This window comes from Helicoverpa armigera, chromosome 1 (genome assembly GCF_030705265.1).
Source record: "Helicoverpa armigera isolate CAAS_96S chromosome 1, ASM3070526v1, whole genome shotgun sequence".
In the NCBI taxonomy this organism is placed as follows: Eukaryota; Metazoa; Arthropoda; class Insecta; order Lepidoptera; family Noctuidae; genus Helicoverpa; species Helicoverpa armigera.
The window spans coordinates 6,712,913-6,735,872 of record NC_087120.1 but is presented as its reverse complement, the minus strand read 5'-3'; the positions used below and the strand labels follow the sequence as shown (position 1 = coordinate 6,735,872).

Sequence of the window (22,960 nt, the reverse complement as noted above, 5' to 3'; positions counted from 1 at the left end):
AATACTGTTTAAATACCTATCTAAACTACGTCGCTTACAAAAAAGTTTGGAGAAAAACTTTTTTATTAGGGCTTAGTACAAAAGTTTATTTGATCAGTTTCCATAAATTGGGATGGATTTTTTTAAATCTCTGTATCTGTCGTGTTTTTATAAGTAAATATGCTAATCTTAGACACACGTTATTTGCTCCTAAGTTAGTCCCGTCGTAGTGTAACATCAAAACACATATTTACGGAAGGCACGTTACGATCCGGATAGTTTACCGCCCCGGGCCGTACTCCGGACACCCACAACACGACACACTGCCTAATTAAAGAAAAACAAACCAACTCACACTCGCAACTCAGTCTACACACAACTTCTTTGAATGACTTAATTAAACCCATTATATTTTCCAAACAGTGTAATTTATATTTCTGTTTTATTTTGTAACTCACTCTTTTCCTAGAAACTTATAACCTGAAGCTTATTGGTGAATTAAAGGAACGTTCTAAGTGATTTCATTTAACTAACAAATACTTTTTCTTGCAGCTGAAGGAGGTAGCTGCCTAGTACCTCTTGGAATGGAAAGTGGACTGATTTCTAACGAGTCACTGTCGGCAAGCTCCAGCTATGACCAAAGTGTCTCGCCCCTCAGCTCACGGTAACTGAACAATTAGTTTATCCTCAAACACAAATACCAAATTCGAACACTATGCAAAACAATTAAATTGCTAAATTAGTCAATGACAATTCCAAACGGACACACATTCCCCCAAATCCGAAGCAAATAGCCCTTTAATCGATATAATGTCTTTAGCTGCCCATTGTTAAACAACAATAAAGCGCTATGATACGGCCAAGTTGTTACAATAATTGTGAATCCCCCAGCCGCAAAACGCTCATACTTAGCTCAAACAATTAACAGCGGGACCCACATTCGGGGCCTTAAGCCCGCATAAGCCCGAAGCGAGACAATAACGCGAAAACTCGACTCCCGTTTGAGAAATTCACTAACAGAAAATTAAATTTTCATATGAATTCGGAACTACCGTGATCCTACAAAAGCCTTTCTGAGCTTGACTCCCCAAAGATAACAAGATGTAAGTAGGGCCGGCTGTGCCGAAGCCTTATCATCTGAGCCACTTTACATAGGGTCAGAGGCGATTTAGCAAATACCACGTTAATTCAGCGCTTAGTGCGCTTTGTTCCCACTACTGACGAGATCACGCGAGATATTCTAAACAGCCAGACGCCCTGCCTCTGCTGTCAAATGAAACACAAATGTTATACTCTATTTGCTCGTACATACTATTACGCTAATTTTATTTGCTTATGCGCACCGACGAGCCCTAAAAGTGTATTTATAAATTTGCCGGTTAGCTTAGTACGAAACGAACTTAAAGTCTTCGGTAAACCGACAAAAATATACGCTTGGCTGTATTTGATGGCCACTTGTTGCTCACTTATTGTGATGAATAAAAAGAAGCTTTGTGGAGAAGTTAACCGGGACACGTCTTTGCAGCATACGGACGGAGATTAAAGGCGGCGCGTGGTGCCCTAACGGGTTGATATCACCGAGGAGCCGCCAGTTCCTGGAGATAGACCTTCATGATGAGTATCTGATCACCGGCACCGAGTCGCAGGGCAGGTTCGCCAACTCTGTGGGAGTGGAGTTCGTCGAGAGCTACTCAGTAGAGTACTGGCGCACCGCTCTCAACCGCTGGGTCAAATACAAAGATTTCAACGGAAGCAGGGTAAGTGACCACTTCATTTTCAGTTTGTCTTCATTTTACCAGCGGGAATAATAGGCTTTGTATTTGTTTTCTACGAAACACAATTTTGAAGCAACTTCAAAATACGAATGACTGCCTACCAAATAAGTCCAGTATTTTATTTACAGCTTAGAGTCGGCCGATAAAATTTGGGACCGTCTTATTTATCCGTTATTGTGAAACTAATAAGAAAGAACCATTGTAAGGGGACATCTAGAGCAAATTAAAACTTTTTAAAGTTTAATGCTACAGTTAACACATTAAAAGTTAAATAAATCATTTAATTTACTTAGCAATTAGACACAAATCAGTGCCCTCGAAGTTTTCCTTTACATACTTGGGATCGGGGAGAAGTTTGGGGCTGTTTCCAAAGACGCAAGGCTCAAGTTACGTGAAATGAGTCCCCGCGCGGGTGCTTAGGTTACGCTCAACCAGACCTACGTATACTCAGCGCTACGTATGTTATGTGACAACTTGCTAAACTACTACATTATGTTAACGTTCTATTTATAAAGGAGGGGAAATAGTTGGTAGGCAGAGAAATACATCTTTAAAATCTAATGCACTAACTGAAGATTGATTCTTCAAATGTTAACAAAATAATTACTTTTTTGAAAAAAAAAAATCTACAACAATAGCAGTAAACGATATTCAAACGACAAAAATAACATTGTGAAAAACCTTTTCGCTCACCTGAACCGATAGCAATTTCCCATATCCTTACTCCACAATAAAAATGTCGAGGCCTCTCAGTGAGTGTGTAAACAAACCGTTTTAGTGGTCTACATTTTTCAATTTCCCTTGATAAACGGCCGTACAGGAAATAAAATGTAAAACAAAACATGCGGCTTCACGTGAAATGACAATAGAAGATAAACGATTTCATTTTCTTTTGTAGTGCCGCTGTCATAAATATGTACAAAATATTTCCACAGAGATGAATCCCTCTTCTGTTCGAATGCAAAGTGTTCATCCGCTCGTCTCGTCGACGCTCAATGTACCTTTGCTTGTTTTTTATACGTAGGCTAAGGCGTCAAACTGAAAATGTTACAAAAAAATCTCGTTATTCCTCTGTGATCATTTCAATATTTTTCTTAATAGCCGCACTTTGTCTTTAGTTCTTTTTATTGTATCGAACATTATTTTAGTTACATTGTTGTACGATTATGAAACAAGTATGAAGCTTGTTTTATTTATTGCAGCTTATACCGGGCAATGTTAACACATACACGCCGAGAAAGTCGACACTTGAGGCACCGTTCGTGGCGTCGAAAGTACGGTTTTATCCATACGCAGCGCATCCTCGGACGGCTTGCATGAGAGTGGAACTATACGGGTGCCGTTGGAAACGTAGGTATAAGAGGGATACCTTTTCTAATTGCTGGTGCGTCCCGGGACAACTGCAAAGCGACGTGGCTTTTGCAACTGCTTAATATGTGTTCTTGCGAATGATATGTGCTATGCGCTGAAGGCCGCCAGCAGGCGGATGATTCACTGTGAATTATTTGTGCAGAGGATCTAGTTGCATACTCGGCACCCAAAGGCGGGGACATGCAGGCGATGACCGGAGGCGCCCGGTTCGAGGATCTCGGCTACGACGGAACACTTCGGGAGGGCCGACTAATTAATGGACTCGGTCAGATGACGGACTCCTTGGTTGGGCCCAATGATTTTGAACTGCCAGACCAGTTAGACACAAGAGGTATGTTAATTTAAGGTTCTCTGTCTTCACTGCAACTAGGTCATGGTAGTTTACTTCAAATTGAATTTATTTGAATGCGAAAATCGGGATTGAACCATTATTAAGTATTTCAAAATTCGGGTTAAGTAAGAAATGTCTGCACCTGTTACGAGTACGTGTGTATTTTTTACCAGAATTTTCTATGCCAGGATCATCCGCGAGTTTACTGAGAAGAAACTCGATCAATGTTTTTGGAATGGATCGACGACCAACAAAACTTTATTCCTTTTATTCGTAAATATAGATAGGAATATCATTTTACACTACTGTACAAAGGCTGGTGTAGGCAAGGCCTATTGTGATGGAACAATTTTGTCGCAGGATCGCGGTGGGTGGGGTGGAATAAGACCATGATGGTCGACGAAGAAGTCACCCTCACCTTCAACTTCAGCGAGACTCGGTTGTTCTACCACATTGACGTACATACCAACAACATGTTCACCAAAGATGTGCAGGTAACGACCTTTGAAGCTCTGCGAAAGCCCTTGCAATATTTTTCGAAACTAAACGTATTTTTCCTATATTTTATACATGTATCTTATAACTTTATGTAGTTAATTATCTTGATATTCTAGCATAATTTCAAGGAATATTTAGGCAACACTGTGTTATTCTTCAGAAGTTTTATGCGTTTTATCTCCTTTATCAGTTGTTCAAAGAAGCAGAAGTGTACTTCTCACTAGAAGGAGAGCGTTGGCAAGAAGACTATGTCTCCCATGAACCGAAGCAGGACAGAGTTTCCGAGCACGCCCGAGTCGTGCACATCGACCTGCAGAACCGCACGGCTAAACACATCATGGTGAAGCTCAGATTCCAACACGAGTGGATCCTCATCAGCGAAATAACCTTTAAATCAAGTAAGTATACCAAACACATCCTTTATTTGCTCCAAATCATTTTCATTTCAAAAATCACAAGCCAAACAACGACCGAATAAACACGCTTCATCTGGCCGTGAGTTTAACGTACCTACTTAAAAAATAAATAAATGGAGGAAAACAGCAGATAATTTGTTCGGTATTCACCGCTGACTCCGCGTCCAAATCAACGCTCAATTCACGGGATAAACATCTTTCACAATCACGAACATGAATCGGAACGGTTTATCGAACCCGAATGTTTTGTACAAATAAATTATTCAGTGAAAAGTGAACTGGGAAGATTCATAAACAGGATTGTATGATTTTTAGGGCAAACAAAAAGATGTCCCGCGGCCGCAGGTGGCGGCTACGCTAATAGATCCATTACTTCTCATCGGGGCCCTTATCAGTTCAGAGCACTCGCAAGCCCGCAGCTATTTCACAAATTTTATCTTCCTCTAATTAATCCACAGCTCTTTTGAGGAAATCGCCTCTTAAGTGATAAATCGTCGCTCGCTAAATGAAGAACTTGTAATTACAGAAAATCTTTGATCTGGATTATTTCGTTCCCCCAATTATATTTTGAGTAGGCCGCGACGCGTCACCCGCACTCGCCGAGATATTATCCCAGTGAAAATGGATTTTGGGTAATATTGACGGTCCTTTGAGCACACACTGTGCTATACTATTCAAGTTAGCGGGGACAAAACTCATCATAAAATGATCCGCTAGAATCCAGTTCCTTACGAAATCCAGTAATGGAAAAGGGCTAAATCGAAAGGCTCATCATTTTGTTGTGATATATTCTTGTTCTAATATAACATGGGGAAGGGTCGGATGGTACCTAACGTACGGTACTAAACAAAGTTTTCGACATAATTACGCCGCCGGCGGAGCTGTGGGCCCTCTGAATCATCATTATTCGTAATCTGCCCCAATTAGGAATCCGTACAAGTATCGTGATACGTGTCTCATTACCGAAATAGAATATACATAATGTACCATCTGCCTTTTATCCGCTAAACATTCAATTGTCGATCGATGGCGCTTTGTGCGTACGAAGCACTTTAATTTTGATCCGCTCTGGAAAAATTGATGGCTGCTCAAATTGAGTTCTTCGATAATAACATTACAAACATGGAACTGCAAAACCAAGCAAATTAAAAACAAAAATCTAAATACGTAATAATTGGTACTTGAAATTTTATATGCCTTTTTTTTGTTCTTTAAAAGAAAATGAATAAGAAATAATTAAAATGTAAGTAAGATTTTATAATAAGTCTAGGATACGAAGATCTTTTAAGCTCGTTACTTAGGCGGGACCTGTTTTGCACCTTCATTTTTAAAAGAATACCTATCTCATTTCGCTGGCTTGCTCGGTCTAACTAGGGTGTTGAGGGGACATTGACCCCTAAATAAGGGTAAGGATTTAGCGGCTCAGGGCAAAATTTTCTTAATAACTGTTACATAATACAAGACCTTTTTAATAATTAAAAACCAAACGAGTTGTACTCCCCCACTGTTCAGCATCGGTATAAATTGTTTAGGGATTGAAGTTGCCATGGTATTTTTCAATAGAAAAAAGAAATAACGAAACACTCAGATACAGTCAGATAATATTCATTAAATATTAGTGTGTAATAACTCTTGTGGTTTAAACTATGTAACTTGGTTTTGATATTATTATACACTTAGAAACCATATATCTCCAAGCATTCCTAAAATAAAGGCAGGCGGACAAGAAAATTATCTTACAAAAGGTTTTTTCCACCCCTAGCCCAGACAGACTCCGATAATTATCTAAAATTCTATATATAAACTGATTAAATTTTATCGTTGGACGTGTACAAAATCATAAGCCGAAAAAATCAATATCGTAATTCCCCTCATAATCACTAAGCGACCATACCAGCGCTTTCACACTAGCGGATTTTCCGTCCGGTTTTTTTAACACGCGACACATATCGAGCTGTAAAAAATCTGTCGCTGGTTTCACAACTCTGAATAGTCTAGCGGCTGTTGTAAATAGTTTGGCCAGTTTGGTCTGCGCGGAAAAACCGATCGGAATAACTGCTAGTGTGAAAGTATTTATAAATATACAGATTTAATTTCTGTAGTACGTTAAACGAAGTTTTTATGTTTGATAAGAAAATATTCGAAGCACGTAATCCATTAGTAAAAGCGTTATGTGATACTTAGGTGATTATGGGGGTTTCTAAATATTTCTAAATATTAGCTTGATATCAAATTGTTTTAAAACACGCACTTTTTAATGTAGGGAAACGAAAGAAGGAACAATCAGAGTTTCAGATCGGTGTTGCCAGAATTACGGTAACCTGTTACGTCACAATCTATTGAGCCCAATTAAGTTCACTTAAAACATTATCATCACCTTGTATCTGAGGGCACGGCAGTGCTCCAGCCAAGACTCGAGCAAAGCGGGCATACACTTTTTCTAAATATAATTTTATCGTAGAATAGACACAATCGAACTACATCCTATAACTATATTTGCGTAATTTCCGAGAATAACTTCCTATTTCCTATTTCTCACATTGTATAAAAAATATGGGAAATAATAAAATATGTTCAATCTTACCACAAACACCTACACATCTTTTGTAATAATAAATGATTTTCATTTACGATATTGCAATCATATTAAAAATGGCTTGACCTTTGCCTGCGATTTCACCGTGGAAAATACTTCCCGTACCCAGGAAAAAATATAGTCACTTGGGTGTATTAAACTTCCCTAGAGCGAAATAATTTTGCAAATCTGTTCAGTAGTTTCGGAGGTTATACAAACAAACAAACAAAAATTTCATAAGAACGCGATAGATACCTACTTAATTTTTTTATATTACGTGTACCTATAAATAATAGGCTATTTTCCAATTTTACTAATAACCACTTAAGAATACTTGATATATCATTGTGATTAAAGCTGCTACAGCTAACTATTAACTACAGAGAGATAGCATTACTGTGATACCCTTAAAAAGTCGACTCTAAATGAAAAAAACAGCCACTAAACGACTTAGCAAAACTACTACTAAATAAAGTATCAGCAACCCGGCCCCACAACTCTAGTACAAATCGGACTGCTAACCTGCCGTCCTGAGATACACTTCATTAAATGTACAATTAGAAATTAGTGCGGAATTAACTGACTCTTGGCACCTCCTCCGTATTACACTGGCACTCCGCCATTTACCTCAGTTTTAGTTAAGACCTAGTTTTGAGCTACACAATTCGTCCTATTTCTGAATTTGTGTAAAATTCCAAGTTAGTTTAGAACTTTTCAGGACAAAAGTTGCTCGTTCGTCATTCGAGTTTGTGTATGCGTTTCAATGCAGATGCTAGTTGTGTTTGTCGTTTTCTCTTTGTTTACTAGTTTGCATGTTTATTGTTTAATGCTTTTTTTTTATTTAGCGCAGATGATCACGAGCACAGAGTCATTGAGAATCTCAAACTAATTATCCATAAAGACATAAACCCATCCATAATGAAAAACTATGAAATTACCTTCATTATAGAAATGCGTAGTCCTCCTATATTACCCATATCTATAATTCCACTCTAAACTATGGGATCTCGACATAAAAATATGACTGCATTAAATCCTTCTATAAATCTCAGTCTCGTTGCCTTAAGGATTGAAAACCAACCAAGCGTAGCGCAGCGGCATTTCTTACTAAATGCAATCCCATTATAACACAACAATTAGTCCTGGTCCCGACATCCATTCATTTTCCTTTATTGTCTTAGCTATTCGCGAAGCTAAACGCGACTTTGGCTTCATTCACGTACTTCCAATGTTCATTCAACTAAACTCCGTTCATTTTAATTCTTGTCAACAGTTCCGACCTGGGTGAATACATCTGCGGAGTTTCTGGAAGAGTATTACAAGACAGATACTCCGCCATCTTCGAGGAAGAAAAGAAACTCGTCATTACGGGTTTCGGTGGGACTTGCTTGTGGTGCTTTAGTGGGTGGTGGGGCGTTCATTGCAGCCACGGTAGTCTTGCTGACGAAGAAGACCAGACGCAGAATACCGAATATGTTGAAGAAACCGTTCTGTCCGTCGCTGAGGCACGGCAGCTCGAGCTCGCGGAACAACCGCAGAGCTCCGAGGCTGGCGCTCGCCCTGGCTAACTGTCCACCCATACATATGCTCAGGTAAGTTAGTAGGTACCTACAAATTTGCTACAGTTAACCATATATTAGCTACTTAAGCCCAGAGACGGAAATCATAAATCGTAGTCCAAGCCAGTTTTTATACTCAAGGGGACATATCTGCAGACATTAATCGCTAACGATTTATACTATTGAGCGTTTAAATAGATTGCAACCGAACAAAAATCGTGTCGTAAATCATTCCAGAAATGATGGGACAAAAAACCATCACACAAATTAAAAAACTGAAGCTTGGGGGGACATTTAAACACTTGTACGAGGTAATAAAGTAGGTTGTTTGTGTGCAGGCCCGCGGTCGTCGACGAGGATTATAGGGAGCCCTACAACATTTGGAGGGAGACTCTCGGCCGCCGAGACAAACGCGAAGCGCACGACCAGCACGAGTACAACGGTGAGTGACCGATATATTGTTACCGCAAACATCGCAGGTACCACTATATCTCCCGAAACTGCGCGTCGACGCCTCTGCAGCTTACAAATCATCCAAGTTTGAGTTCCACTTCTCCAAGTTCAACTGTGACTGTATTTTTATTAGCGCTCCAATAGTTTCACAAAGTTATGTCATAACATGTAATGTATGACCACATTTGTAAGATATAGAAAACATATTTGTCTTTTTCTTCTCCGATACTGGAAGGAAGCTGTGTGTATAAACATAAATATAACTACATACCGCAACATAAATATATCTGAAGCGCCCCATGTTTGAATAAAGCGATCAACATTGTTATTTAAACAAAACCATGAAAAGGCAATATATTAAATTCGTGAGGTTGCAAATGTAACATCAACCAAAGGAAAAAGATAAAACAATATATACACAGGAGTTGTAAAGTACAATAAAGTCGGAGATATTAAATCCACAGAGAGCTGACCCTAATTGTAAATATCTGCTCTTACAAATGAACAAACTACTACGGGGCTATTTTTTGCTCAGTAAACAAGGGTTGATCCCCACGTGGGTATCTAAACATGTACATTGTTATCAATGTTATGTCGTCAACCATACAATCCTTTTCCGTACACGCATGTTTTAACATTAATGAAACGTACATCATATTACCAATCTAGTTTTTCTCATTGCTTTTCACACTATCTATACAAACTTGATACAAAGTGGATTAATTTGTTAAATACAGGTGTGAATGAATTCGAGTATGAATAAATAAAATATGAATGTTAACAAATAATCGCTGGGCTCTTCTGACGCGAGCCGTCCTCATCGTGTTTGTGGTCGCTGGTCGTGTTTTTTCCGACTGGCGCTAGTTAGCTCGCCCGCGACACTCGACTCGCCTCTCGACTGCACTCGTTAGGTTTACGAGTGCACTTGCCCCTAGATTGTTACTTTTCCCTCGCTCTCCCTATTCCAAGACTCTTACACGAATAGCTTGAAAATGAAACGACCTAATGATTATCTTAACTACACGTTTTTTTTTCCAAAATAAATGCGACTTCAGATGAATGTTGAGGAAAATGCGTTTTGCTATCTGCTGTAAAATAGATTAAAAGTTTTGTGCGCAACTTTTGGAAGTTTGTTACTTTGACTACATTGATAAGAAAAGAAGTAGAAATAAGATTTGGAAAAACAGCCACTCGAAGTTGTCTTAAAATCCAAATGTCTCTAAAAATATAATCCTTACAAATAGCTCGAAGTTTTTCGTATCTTTAGACAGTTTAACAAACTAAAATTCCGTCGTTTTGACACTGCGCCCCCTTTTAAAAGAAAACTCAAGATAGGTGCTCGTTACGGGCGGGCGGACGTCCGGCCGGAAAGCCGGCCATTGTTCACAAGCCATATTGAAAAGATGATGCGCCCCAAGCACAGGATAATAGGTCCCGGGTTCGTGTATCTTTCCAAGAATACGCCAAAGAAAATAGTGACGGGTTTTTGGTAAAAATACGAATTATCCGTGACATTGAGTGACGTTTAAGGCAGGAGGCGTCCACCCGGAGAGGCTCAAAACCCTCCATTATGATACTAAAATAGAATGAGATAGGAATGACACACGTACTTACATATATTTTTATCGTTAGATGAATGTATGATATAAGTTATTTTGGTAGGAAAATATAAAGTTGCTTTTAACTGATTGGTGTATTGTTGGTGCAGAGATCTGCGAAGATACGGAGTTCCCGCGCCCCTACATGATGAAACGACCCGACCCACATGAGAGCTTTTACGCCGCCACCGATATTATACACCATGTAAGTACATAGCATATAAGTGAACCATTTTCTGGGATTTTGACTGTTGGAAAAAAGAACAACATTATTGTTATTGACTGTTTAAAAAATCTGCAAAAACATCTTATTTTTTAGGACATTTCATATTGCTTCCTATGTGTGGTTATCGTTTTTTTTTAACGGCAGTTTCCAAAATAATAACGGGCCTGCTGGAAGAGATTTCAAACGAAATGAGCTGTGCCTTTGGACTATTTTTTCTATTTTTCTTCTTGTCTGTATTCTGTGTGTACATAAAGTATTAAATAGATCATTGACGTGGCGATCTAAACAATTTATTTCTTCAAAAATAAAACTGTTTACTTCAAACCTCATCAATAAACAATAAATAATCACTAGAAAACATCACACAAAATTTCATCGACAAAATAATCGGATTCACATCGGTATCAGAATAGTCAATTACCTCCCACTTAATCCTAATCAATGTTACAATCGATAAATGATAATTTCATTACTCGATTGCAGCCAAAATAGTTTATGCTTTAAATCCAAGTGGCCATTCGGCAATTACCGTTACATCCGATCAAATTTCCCGTTCTATCTAATCACACGGTCGTCATAATTCGGTGAATTTGTGTGAAGCCCCTGTGTCCACTGTCCAAAATTGAGTTTGTGAATGCACTGCGTTACTGAGACGGTAAACAATGTACATGCAATGTCAAGCTTTATATCCGTAGTGTTCACTAAAAAACATGTGAAGATCAAATCAAATCTAAGTTGAAACCTTGCACCTGTCAAACTATCATGGTTCATGGAATTCAGCCTGATAACAGACAGACTTACTGCAGTCTTAAAATCACACTTACAAAACATGTCCATAACATTGTCAAAAACGTGATACTCATGTTTTTCTTGCAACATGTCTCTAAACATTAAGTTTATTAGCCGCATTACGCGACTCTCATTACAAAACGCGAGGGTATGAGACATTGTAACAAAAACTTCGCGCTCATACCTACTAACACGTATTTCTGTGTTACTTTATGTAGATGTTCCAACATACTTATGTAGGGTGAAATTCAAAGTTAGCCTTTTGGTAGGCTTGATTAATAAGCCAGATATACTTCTATGGAGCTTTTCGTCACTCTAGTATCCCACACAACTATCCCAGCCTCTTAGCCATCACAGTTTTTAGTACCAAACTTAGCCAACTCAAAAGAGAGGTTAAAATCCTTCCCATCCGACATGATGCATGCATCAAGAATGCAAATGAAAATTAGGTTAATAGCTGTAAGTTTCCCACACTAAGTAGCTAGTCTACAGTAGACCGTGCATACTGCATATGCTGTAGATAATAGCCCGCATAAAGCATCTTACCCGCGCTGGTACATTATACTGCGTTTCGTGCATAGAGAACAAACTGACGAACGGAGATGTCATAACGCAATATCTCCTAAGAAAGTAACGCGCCAAAATGCGAGTGTCCGATGAACGTTTCGCCCTTATTCGCCTTTTTTGAAACCCGCCAATTATTTTCCAGTAAATCACTAGTCTATCAAGACTAATCTTTGATTTTTTTTGATTTGACAAGAAACCCGAACTTCGTTAGTCTGAGTAACTGATCATGCCTACCATACGTTAACTGTGACCTACAAGAAGGAACCTGACGTACCTTCCTTATGACATCTCCGCTCTTTCCTTCCTCCATTCCGTTCCGTCACTTAAAAGTAAAAGACATATCGTTTCGCGGCTTAGTGTCGCTCGCGCACATCGCTGGCAGAAAGGCTTATGTCGGTCAAGCTGTGATGTGGGAACAGCAGCCGACTTAGCTGTCATTTTGTATCATTTGTAAGACGTTCGTCAAAATTCGTTAAATATATTGCAATGGTCAGTTTTAAGTCTAGTGGTTGTGGTTACCAATCCGCCATTTTTTGATTTTTAAATAAAACTTAATCTATGTTTACATAAAACAGACGAAACTTAAAACTAATAAATGGCGTCGACAAATTGGTCTTCATCGGTGTCACGTTTGTAAATAACGAAATAGCACGAAATCTTGTTTCGTAACTGGTCTGTGGGTAGGAATAGTAATTGGGTAAATAGAGGCTTTAAACGCAAGCGCACTAAGTAGACACAATCCGGGAAATGCAGGGAATAGGCAGGCGTTATTATCCTCATAAGACCCATCGGCAATACACAGCACGCACACCCCCCGATCCTGAGGCACTCGCTTTCAATCCAACCAGACATCGATTAAGCTTCATTCCTAACAATGACGCAGGCATTACATTGACGGCTCCGCTTTGAAGCGCGCCACACAGTACCGAACACAGCCGGCGATGGTTATACCATTGTAGAAATGGCCGCCACGCCGAGTGGATTGGCGAATGAGTTATGCTACCTATGAACCATTGTTTATCGGGCGCTTGGCGTACGCATTGCACTTAGCGTTTAGGACGCAAGCTTCGCAGCGAGGCACGCATAACTCATGACACTCGCACACAAATGATTGTTCAATAACGGCCCACGCACATTTTCATACATCACTCCACATTGACAATCTCAACGAGCTTGAAAGGTCCAATACCGCTCGGGGAATGTATAACCGTAAAAGAAAATAATCGAAATCATATAATCTATATTTCAAAATGTCTTGATATAGGGTTTCAATCTAAAAGGGCAATCCCATTTCATTTACAGGCTAATGCTTTCCCCTCGGTTGATTTTTTTCCCCAATGATTAAAGCCGAATATAATTTGATTTTATTTGAGGGAAAATTAAAAGAGTTCTTGAATTTTCGAATTTGGAGAATGTAGGTGTAACGTCGTATGCTCAATATGCTCGTAAGGTTTTACTCAAACAGGTGAAGTATAGTATAGTGTAGACTCAGAGGATCGTAGGCTGATTTCCCGGGGGATGGCGTGCGGTCACACAGCGCGCTCCCTGCGTAAAACATACCAATTGAACATTAATACGTAATGAACATTATTTAGTTAACGTTCAGCTACGCCGTGTTTTTGGGCTCCGAAACGGCCTCTGGAACAAAGGCTTTTATTTAATGTATAACACATTTCAACTGTTGCTACTTGGAGAGACGGAATGGAAAATAAAACGGGCTCAACGCCTACGCGCCTTTGTTATCAAAAATACTTTAAATAACTTAGTTACTGAGCCACTAATAACTACATTAAAAATTATTCAACACAATTCTTCTGTAACAAACATAAGTCATAACAAGAACATACATCAGAACAGTGCTTTAAAATTGCAATCGCCATTTGAAAGCGTTGCCGTACATTCGGCCACCGCACATTACATCGTTGACTGATCTCTGAACAAAACACCGCATTCTAACCGCTACGATGACATCGGAACTAACACGACAAAGGCCTAAATTCAAACCGGTCGGTGGCGTACGACTGATGTTATGACGAGAATTTAAAGGGAAATGCACACGTAAGGTGCGCGGACTACGCGTAAACTACCGGCGGTTAGCGAACTACGCGGTTGCTACGCGTTTGGTATGCTAGTGCTACATTCAACAAGATGAACAAGAATATACCATTCATTTTTCTTTTACATTTAACACCGAAATAATAAAAACAATTTTGAAAATGAATTCTTTTCTATAAACAATGTACCTACTTAATTATTTCAAACTATCCTCTGCCAGCGGTTTCACCCTCTTCTTCTACTACTTTTTGCTTCAAAATAAAAAGTAACCAAATCCTTCCAGTAGTTTACGCTTGAAAGAGGCTTAAAACTTCATACATCCATCCATATGCACAATATTTTAACTGGTTAATGATGACATACACTATAAATATTAAACTAAGCTACTTATCTTATGATGATTATATCATTTCAAAGAACGCGCTCATGTGTACGCTGCCTTCTTCAGCCCGAAGCGTGGAAAGCAAACAGAACAACCGATGTCGGTTACCCTCAGTTGCTACAACACTTCAAGCGTTTATTTGTAATCAGACGATTAGATTCCTTCATTGTTCTTTGGTATTGTAATTTAAAGGAAATAGAGGATTGTTTTATTATTTTCTAAAATCAGCAATACTATCTTTGGCTTAGTTGAAAAAAAATGCCCGGTAAAACAAAGTCTTATGGACTACCAGTAATATTTTTTTTTTTTCTGAAAATACCAATTCTAAAAAGTCTAAGAAAAAGTTGTATTAATTGTTTTTAAGCTAATTATCTCAATGTAGTTGACAAGATTACCAAACACTAGGTATCGCAAAGAATTTTCTTCCTTAGGTTCCTATAGTGCAAACCCAGCCTAAGTTAGCCCATCTAAGTAAAAGGTCATCAAGGTGCGGTCACGCGGAAGCCATAGTCGCGAACAATGCATACTGTTAATTAACGTTATTAATTACAATAGCTGCCACCACTAGATAATCACGCCTCTATTGTAAACGAAATCTAATCAGTCTAATCACTTAGCGATAAGCTTCACAATCCTTATCACAACTTGCAATATCATTACTGTATAGACACATATTTGATAATAATCATATCTTAGATCAACATATAATATAAACTCAATAGGCTAAACTATATTAATTAATGCCTTTAAAACAATGGTAACCTAATCTTCCATATCTTCTAACATGTTCGAGTAATTAATTAGAAAATTATCTAGTATCAAGAATATTAATATTCGAGGCAACATGAATTAACGATTAGGCAATTAGCTAGATTATTCATAAACGCCCGTCACTATATTGTGTATTGACGTCGAGTAGTACGCAGGCACTCCACAATAATGGATTTGATTGGCGCGTCAAATGGATATAATCGAATATCGCTTGTAACAATATATACGCTATTAAGGGCACTGTTACACTATGAAAACGCCAGTCAACAATCCGTTTAAACTAAAACTTTTAACCGAAAAACAGTTGAAAAGCTCGTGATTGAATTGATTGCTCCGCGGTTTATACGCCTACAATTTTGTAACTTGCCAATAACGAATAATAAAATCTGTTGATCGGCGATCGACACCGATTTAAAAATATTAAAACCAAATGATAGTTTACTGTATCTTGATGTAACCCGCGAATTCAATATGAGAACGTCTCAACAAGAAACCACACTTACCGAGTCTGTAAAACAACCTTTAACTCGGCTTTAATAGAACCATTTTGTTCGCAATCCGTAGAAACCAAACCAGCTAGAAAACAGGAAACAATGAAGACGTCGGTTAAAAGCTCATCTCGTGATTTATCTGATACACGGAAAAAAACATAATTGAAAAATAGCATGCATTTGAAGTCTACAATATTGGTTTCATTTCAACTAACCTCTGACAGTTTCTATTAAGCACATACGTTTGCCTGTCAGAGAAAACATTGCATCTATGTTTTTTAATCGACTTCAAAAAAAGTTACTCTATTTGTCCGTGTATTTTTCTGCTTGTTCGCGTATAACTTTGTTGTTTATCAACCGATTTTCATTATTATTTTTTGTTGATTTGAAGACATCCTAAAGCTGGTACATTGATAAAGAAACTATGCTCTGATAGTGGAAACCCTTAGAAAGCGAGGGTAAATCTCCAATATCTGCTATAAATTTCGATTTCAGCAAAAAATACAATTTTTACTTTTTTACATCGCTATAGAAGTCGGTGGTGATATTAACACAGCTGCTCGTGACTTCTAGCACAATAAAGTCTTCTATGAACTTGGTATTACAAAAATATAGTAAAACTATTATTACAAAAATATTTTTGTCATTGCCGTTATTTTCTCGGAGCCATTTTCTAGTGAAAACCATCATTCCACAATTAACTCTGTCTATCCGTAAAGGATAAACCGTTGGACGGAAATTAATTTCCCTTCGAGAAATAAAGAATACGGTTGTATAAAATTAGATGTACTATAGTTCGTAGGTACCCAAGTGTAAATGAACCAGTTCAACTACATCCGACGTATTTCATTACTGTCCTAGACGGGCTTTGATGCACCTCAGCTTTTGTGCATTGACAGATTCAATGTACGCAGTGATGGTCACTGATGGCCACTCAGGCTTGACAGATTAGTTATTTGGGCCAGTGTTTGGGGGCCTGGCTAAACGGTGTGCACCGTATCTTGTGAATAGGCCCAGCCGTTGACTGGCCGCTTTCCACCGAAGCATATTGTGTAGTATACGCAGTTAGGCACAGGTGATTGGCAATCTGATAAAGGCACAGTTTGAAAGCCAATCTTACAGCTACCTATTGCTTTGTTTGTGTAGGCGGATTCTGTTAGTGTTTACTATTGGTTTAAGCGGCCAAGTCGTTAGGTAGTACAGTTTATAGAGGATGTTTGACAGGGTAAATTGAACCTGCCTAATTATTCAAAGATGGGTTTAGCACGAAACGTCATAAAAAAATATATGCAAAGCGAATCACACAGTATTCACATTCCAATTTTGAGTTACCATTCTTTAATCCTGAGAGTTAAACTATTACCATACACACATATACCATAAACACGCTATACTAAGTTCCCGGAATTGGTCGTAATTATCTGACAAATCAATACTCCTTATATCTCCTTAATTATCTCACTTCAATGCCAGAACATCGTAATCGGGCGTATGCAATCACACACTGGACATAATTATTCAACAGATACCTAGCTACGTATAAATAATCCGTCTGTATGAAGGCTATGTTCAAAACGGACTTTCAGTCGCCGAATGTGAGCGAACGTTACGCAGTTTATTGTACTTCCATACACATTGACTTTTTCGTTCACATCTATCTGACTGACGATACTTTATCTATACTAATATTATAAAGAGGAAAACTTTGTTTGTTTGGTTGTAATGGATAAACTAAAAAACTACTGGACCGATTTTAAATATTCTTTCACCATTAGAAAGCTATATTATCTGCAAGTAACATAGGCTATATTTTATCCTGGTGCGGGCCGTAGCTCCCACGGGACGCGGGTGAAACCGCGAGAAAACGGCTAGTGTGTAATATGTATAGACGCTGACATTCGGCGGCTGACAGTCAGTTTGGCTTGAACGCAAGCGAATGCTATAATTATTCGAATAAATACTGAAAACTTTACTCTGTAGTATGACTAATTTTGAATTATAATTGATACGAAACTACTTGATAAACCTTTAATTACTTGATTGTTCTCATTATACAGTTAAAACAATACGTCCATAACGCAATCATGTTCATGGATTATCTAAATTAACTCCAGCTGTTTTGATTTCATTTTCTATGGCAATTATCATTATATTCCTATCATAGTACAAAGGCTAGTTTTATAGCATACCTCATTTTCCTGCACTTAACTAAATGAGCGTAATTGGTTGATTTAATAGTATATATACAGAATTGGTAAGATAAAAAGTAAATACTTAGAACAATCTAATACAAGACAGTGAAAGCAAGCCCATTGAGCTGTCTTGATATTTTAATACTAGACTTTTCACGAGGTTTTACTCGCGTCCCAAACTATTTGCCATACGTCAATCGCAAGGGCTTTAACCACCACCAAAATAATGGTTCAGAGGCATAAATCCTCTCAAAAGCTTAACTTGTTATTTAAGTTTTGTCGGCTTATCACTAAAAGCGCAATTACTGGCAACCCCACTTTGCTACGTGAGTGAGTAAGGCTTGAATAATTAATCAACCACATCTAAACGAACTACCGATGAAAAATAGCACCCGCAGTCAAAGCACAACAGAGCCAAATGATAAAAAACGCCCCAATCCGATTGGAAACTTGGTAACAGACACATTTTTCAGTTAAAACGAACCCAAGGCAACGGTAATCGAAACATATTACGCTATTCTCTTTGCAGCGAATCAAAAAATGTAAAAAATAGTACACGTGTCGCTTAGCCCGCTGTGGGGGCGGAACCTCATGCCGAGGGCGAAATAAAAACGATATTTTAAAAAGAAGATAATTCGATAATTTACTTATGCTTCTGCGCTCTTTCCATTCACTCCAATTAATATCTAAAAGGCACTATTGTACTTGAGTAGTATTATATTGAACTCGACTTACGGCTCTTCGGAATGGAACGAAATTACAGTTCACCGTGAATAAAATTATCTAAGATTAACTGTGCTCGTAAAACAGCAGTCCTGCCTGGATATTTGATTCCAGTCATTAGTTAACAAATGTCCCCGCTCTTTTATTTGAGTGTCGTTTTTTATATCGTTTATCCAAAACAGCGCGTTGGGCTCGACGTTAGCACAATTTATAACTGCAGTGCCGCTTCGGTTCGTTCATTACAAGGACGAACCGACGACTTACATAGTGTTATACAGGTCATGATAGTGCTAGTATTGTATGTAAGAAACAGAAAAGAACTAGTAATGTACATTTCGAAACCCGACAAAAACTCCCAGCCGATGACTACAAGAACATGAAAACAGTGGCCTTAATAAAAATATTTTTTACAAAAAGTATTCATTACATTCTCATGGAGTAGCGTTACGAAAGCTAGCACGACAAAATCCGTTTCGAGATTACTAGGACAACATATACCTACCCTCTTTCTTCGGCACACTGCTGATAATACGCGAGCGCCTGAAAGATTTAGGTACATCCTTTATCCAAGTTTCATGGAACCAAAATATTCATTCGCGAAACACCACCTGTGACCTTATTAAAAGTTGCTGAGATGAAGCGGGCGGAACACTGGGCTCGCATTCTAATACGATTCGGTTCCGTGACGGCGATCAATCTTCACTACAAACAATGGGCTATTCTTTCACTACTGCCTTTAATGTGAAAGCAATAGAAAGTTTTCGTCAAGTGTCTCTCCAATCAACAACTTTGCCGGGAAAACTTCTCGTCTCCCTTAATCTGAACAACTGTGTAATATAATAACACTTAAGTCATAAGTTATGGCCTGTTTGTCCAAATTGTGAGGTTTTTAGTATTGATAGTCTTGAAACTTTTTGATTATAGGTACACTTGCAGCATCATATACCTACATATTAGAGAATTTGCTGCGTCATCTGAAATTGAACTTAAAGTATTTTCCAAGACAAAAAACATGTCGTCCTAAATAAACTTGACAAGAAAATTCTTTTGAAGAAATAACTCACGTGAAAACTCAAGAAATTCAATATACCTGGCTTGGTCTTGAGTTATTTCTCAACTAAAAAGAATATAGTGGACAATTTTGGCAAAATAAACGTGCACTAAAGTAGCTGAAACTTCGTGATACTTGGAGCTAGTATGTGTGCAAATAATATGCATTGTAATGGAGGTATTTAAAGTTAATTGATAAAACGCGCTGTAGTATACCACTGTACATTTGGGGAAAGTAAACGCAACACGGCTGTGGCAAACAAATTACAGAGAACGCTGTTTACGAATGTACCGAGCAGTGTGGTGACGTCGAAACGTAGCCAATTGGAATTTAACGAAACTACTTTTTAGAAAATGTTTCTTTTGCTTCCACTTTTGCGCGCTGTCGTTTTTATTTCGATTCATCCGAGGTGTTTTTGCAAAAAAAAACTTTACAATGTCAACTTGTGCTAGGGTATTATTGTAATACTGATATGTTTAAAGAAGTTTGTTATAAATTGTAGGTACCTAATAAAGCAGTTAATTAACATTAAATAATTTACGGAGAGCAAACAGTCTGCTTATCTATCACAACAAAGCAAATATCGGAGTTGTTCGTGTTAATTGGCGGACGGCGCGCATCGAACAATACTACTGTGTGACGAACCTAATAACTCAATTGTCCCTCATTGCACGATTTCCCTTTGTCAGTCAAGTCAGACAACATGGCTACGTTCCGTTTTACCTATTGACATTTGTGTTAGTCCCTCCCCTACCAACACAGCTTCACGTCATTTTATGAAAAATGTACCAATGTTAGCAAAACCTGCAGACTACTTAAGAATATTCCACAAAAAAATAACATAACAAAAGGAAGAAAAACCTCAACAAACAAGAAGCAACACATTTTGCTATTCACTTTAGGAGAGTCGATAAATATAACTCGAGTGACTTTGCAACTTACAAAAAGGGGAACAACACAGGGTACATACATAGTTGGCGCGGGCCCCAGGTGTTCAGAAGCCCGCCCTCCATTTCTCAAAGTGAATCCACATTGTGGCCCGTATTTTATAATGACACTGGGAGTTTGCCCAAACGACGTATGCTCACTGGCCACTCAAGGATTACCTCCAGGGCTGCGCCTTTTGTCGGCCCAATCTTTTGTAGCTTGATAAAATAGTAGGCTTTATGTTATTCTCACCATTATACTTTCAGGTTTTATATAAATCTTAGGTTATCTAAGCTTTAGGCGTTGATGTTTGTTAGGTATATTTTCTTTTCGCTCGAATGAAGATTACATTATTTATAGTTAAAGTGATTCTAGTAAATTACTAGTTAATTGCAGTTTCTAATTAAAACTTGCATATTAGTGAATAGAATCCTTTGCTCTGAAAACAGTTGTAACGCTCGTACAAACACAAAAACAGCTCACTCTCTACCGAAGCATCCTTATTTAAAAAGCTCGGACCGCAACTAAAAACAAAGCATTACGTATACGGGCAGTCGTTACACAACGAAACCACCAAAAGAACTGAAAGAAATACATAGGCTTTCTAACCACTTACGTAGCTACATAAGTTCTAAGTATAGAATATGAGGTAACTAAGTTAATTAGCGTTGCTACATACCTTATTTGAGGTTTTTCCCGCGATCTTAATTAATGCATTTTGTTGAAGAACACCTGAGATAGCGGCGCTTAATTTTTAATTACATTGTAGCAAAGCGGTGGAGCGACGGTGTCAGTCTCACGAGGTGATGGCGTTGTCTCACTATGTACTCAATGCCTTATAGTTAACACGTGTAAAAGGAAAAGATAATTAAGCTATAAAAGATGAACTATTTAAATAAAAAGCCAAGATAATAATCTATGAAAAGCACTGATGATAAACGAAAACAGATAAATACTTTATATTCTTTTTGAAAAATTAACGATATTTATCCCTGCTGTTGCAAAACAAAAAAAAATGCGTAAACCCTCTTTAGAACGTGCCTATAAACAATGAGACGAGAAAAAATGTTCAGAGGGGAGAAAAGTAAACCAAAGTACGAAGATACATATAGCAGTATAGCACGGCTTCACTCGCTTCACTTCTTAGCAAGTGCAACGCTTTTGTCTTGTTAAAGCCGCAGGTACCTTTGTTCCCAGCAGCTCCGCTCACGACTCGCGGAAGCCTCGCAATACCTATAGAAAATTCTTAAAGTGTCCCCAACTGTCACTTTGAGTCAACGTGCTAATTAAATTTAAGCACTGTCTCGTAATGGTGAGGAATGTAATTTAGCAATTAAACATTCGGCCAGTGAAGCCTCGATCATCTCTGAGAGGCTCTTGTAGGCAGTTGAGTCGAGGGTCCGATACTCGGCTCGTCTCATTTAGCAAGTCCCTCTCGTACGATTGTTTGCATTCAGTAGCCGACAGTCTAATTTAAAAAAATAAAATACAAGTTACTGGCTGCGGTTTTACTCGCGTCCTACGGGGATTACTGCGAGCGTACAAAGAAAAAGAATATTCCTATTTGGGCTCTGTGCCAAATTTTATCAAAGGTAGATTAGTGGTTTATTCAGTAGGACGTTACAGATCAACAGTATTCTTTGTTTTCAGTTTAAATATTTTACCTTTATTTACCCGAGCAGCCTAATAATGTCCGAAATATTCATGAAACAATTTAATCAAATTGCCTTTACAGAATAGAGTAATCGCCTAATAAATATTACAACTCAGATGTCTCGACTTAGATTTATGTTCTGTCAGATGATAAAAGTTATGTTCCACTGGGTAACGAATAAAATATTCAGTGCAAGGTACTGCTTATTGCGTACGAACATTATTTACATGTAACTATATGTCGGGAAAGTTTCCCCGGTGCCACTTGTTATGGTACCCCATGCCCGTTTTATATCCTGCACTGCGCCGTTATGGGGAAACTTTGTTACAGCGTTATCCAGAAAAAATATCTCTTGCAGTTTTAATGACAAAACTATTTATAGACAGGATTAAGCATTCGCAATAACGTTTATTAAAGTGACCGGTTTCATCGATAGTGCTTGAGATATATTAGTTTGCGTCTCAGAGTTTCGAAACCGCTAAAAGCCTTTACTGCCTGAATGTATCTGCGAGGCCACTCAAACAGCTTGCTTCGAAAAATCTACTGAGGCAAATGGAGTGGATGCTGGTTAAATAAA

General features: G+C 38.2%; 1 protein-coding gene across 2 annotated transcripts in view; it reads left to right on the top strand.

Annotated features, from left to right (window-relative positions):
• The window catches only part of LOC110374488 (discoidin domain-containing receptor 2), a 147,180-nt gene that overhangs the window by 101,454 nt on the left and 22,766 nt on the right, over positions 1 to 22,960 (top strand). For both annotated transcript variants that reach the window (XM_049849082.2, XM_049849030.2), the window contains 9 exons: positions 532 to 643; positions 1,505 to 1,736; positions 2,957 to 3,104; positions 3,268 to 3,456; positions 3,817 to 3,950; positions 4,145 to 4,352; positions 8,219 to 8,537; positions 8,843 to 8,946; positions 10,666 to 10,760. In XM_049849082.2, the coding sequence (XP_049705039.2) occupies positions 532 to 643; positions 1,505 to 1,736; positions 2,957 to 3,104; positions 3,268 to 3,456; positions 3,817 to 3,950; positions 4,145 to 4,352; positions 8,219 to 8,537; positions 8,843 to 8,946; positions 10,666 to 10,760 (1,541 nt within the window). The remainder of the gene's footprint in view (positions 1 to 531; positions 644 to 1,504; positions 1,737 to 2,956; positions 3,105 to 3,267; positions 3,457 to 3,816; positions 3,951 to 4,144; positions 4,353 to 8,218; positions 8,538 to 8,842; positions 8,947 to 10,665; positions 10,761 to 22,960) is intronic.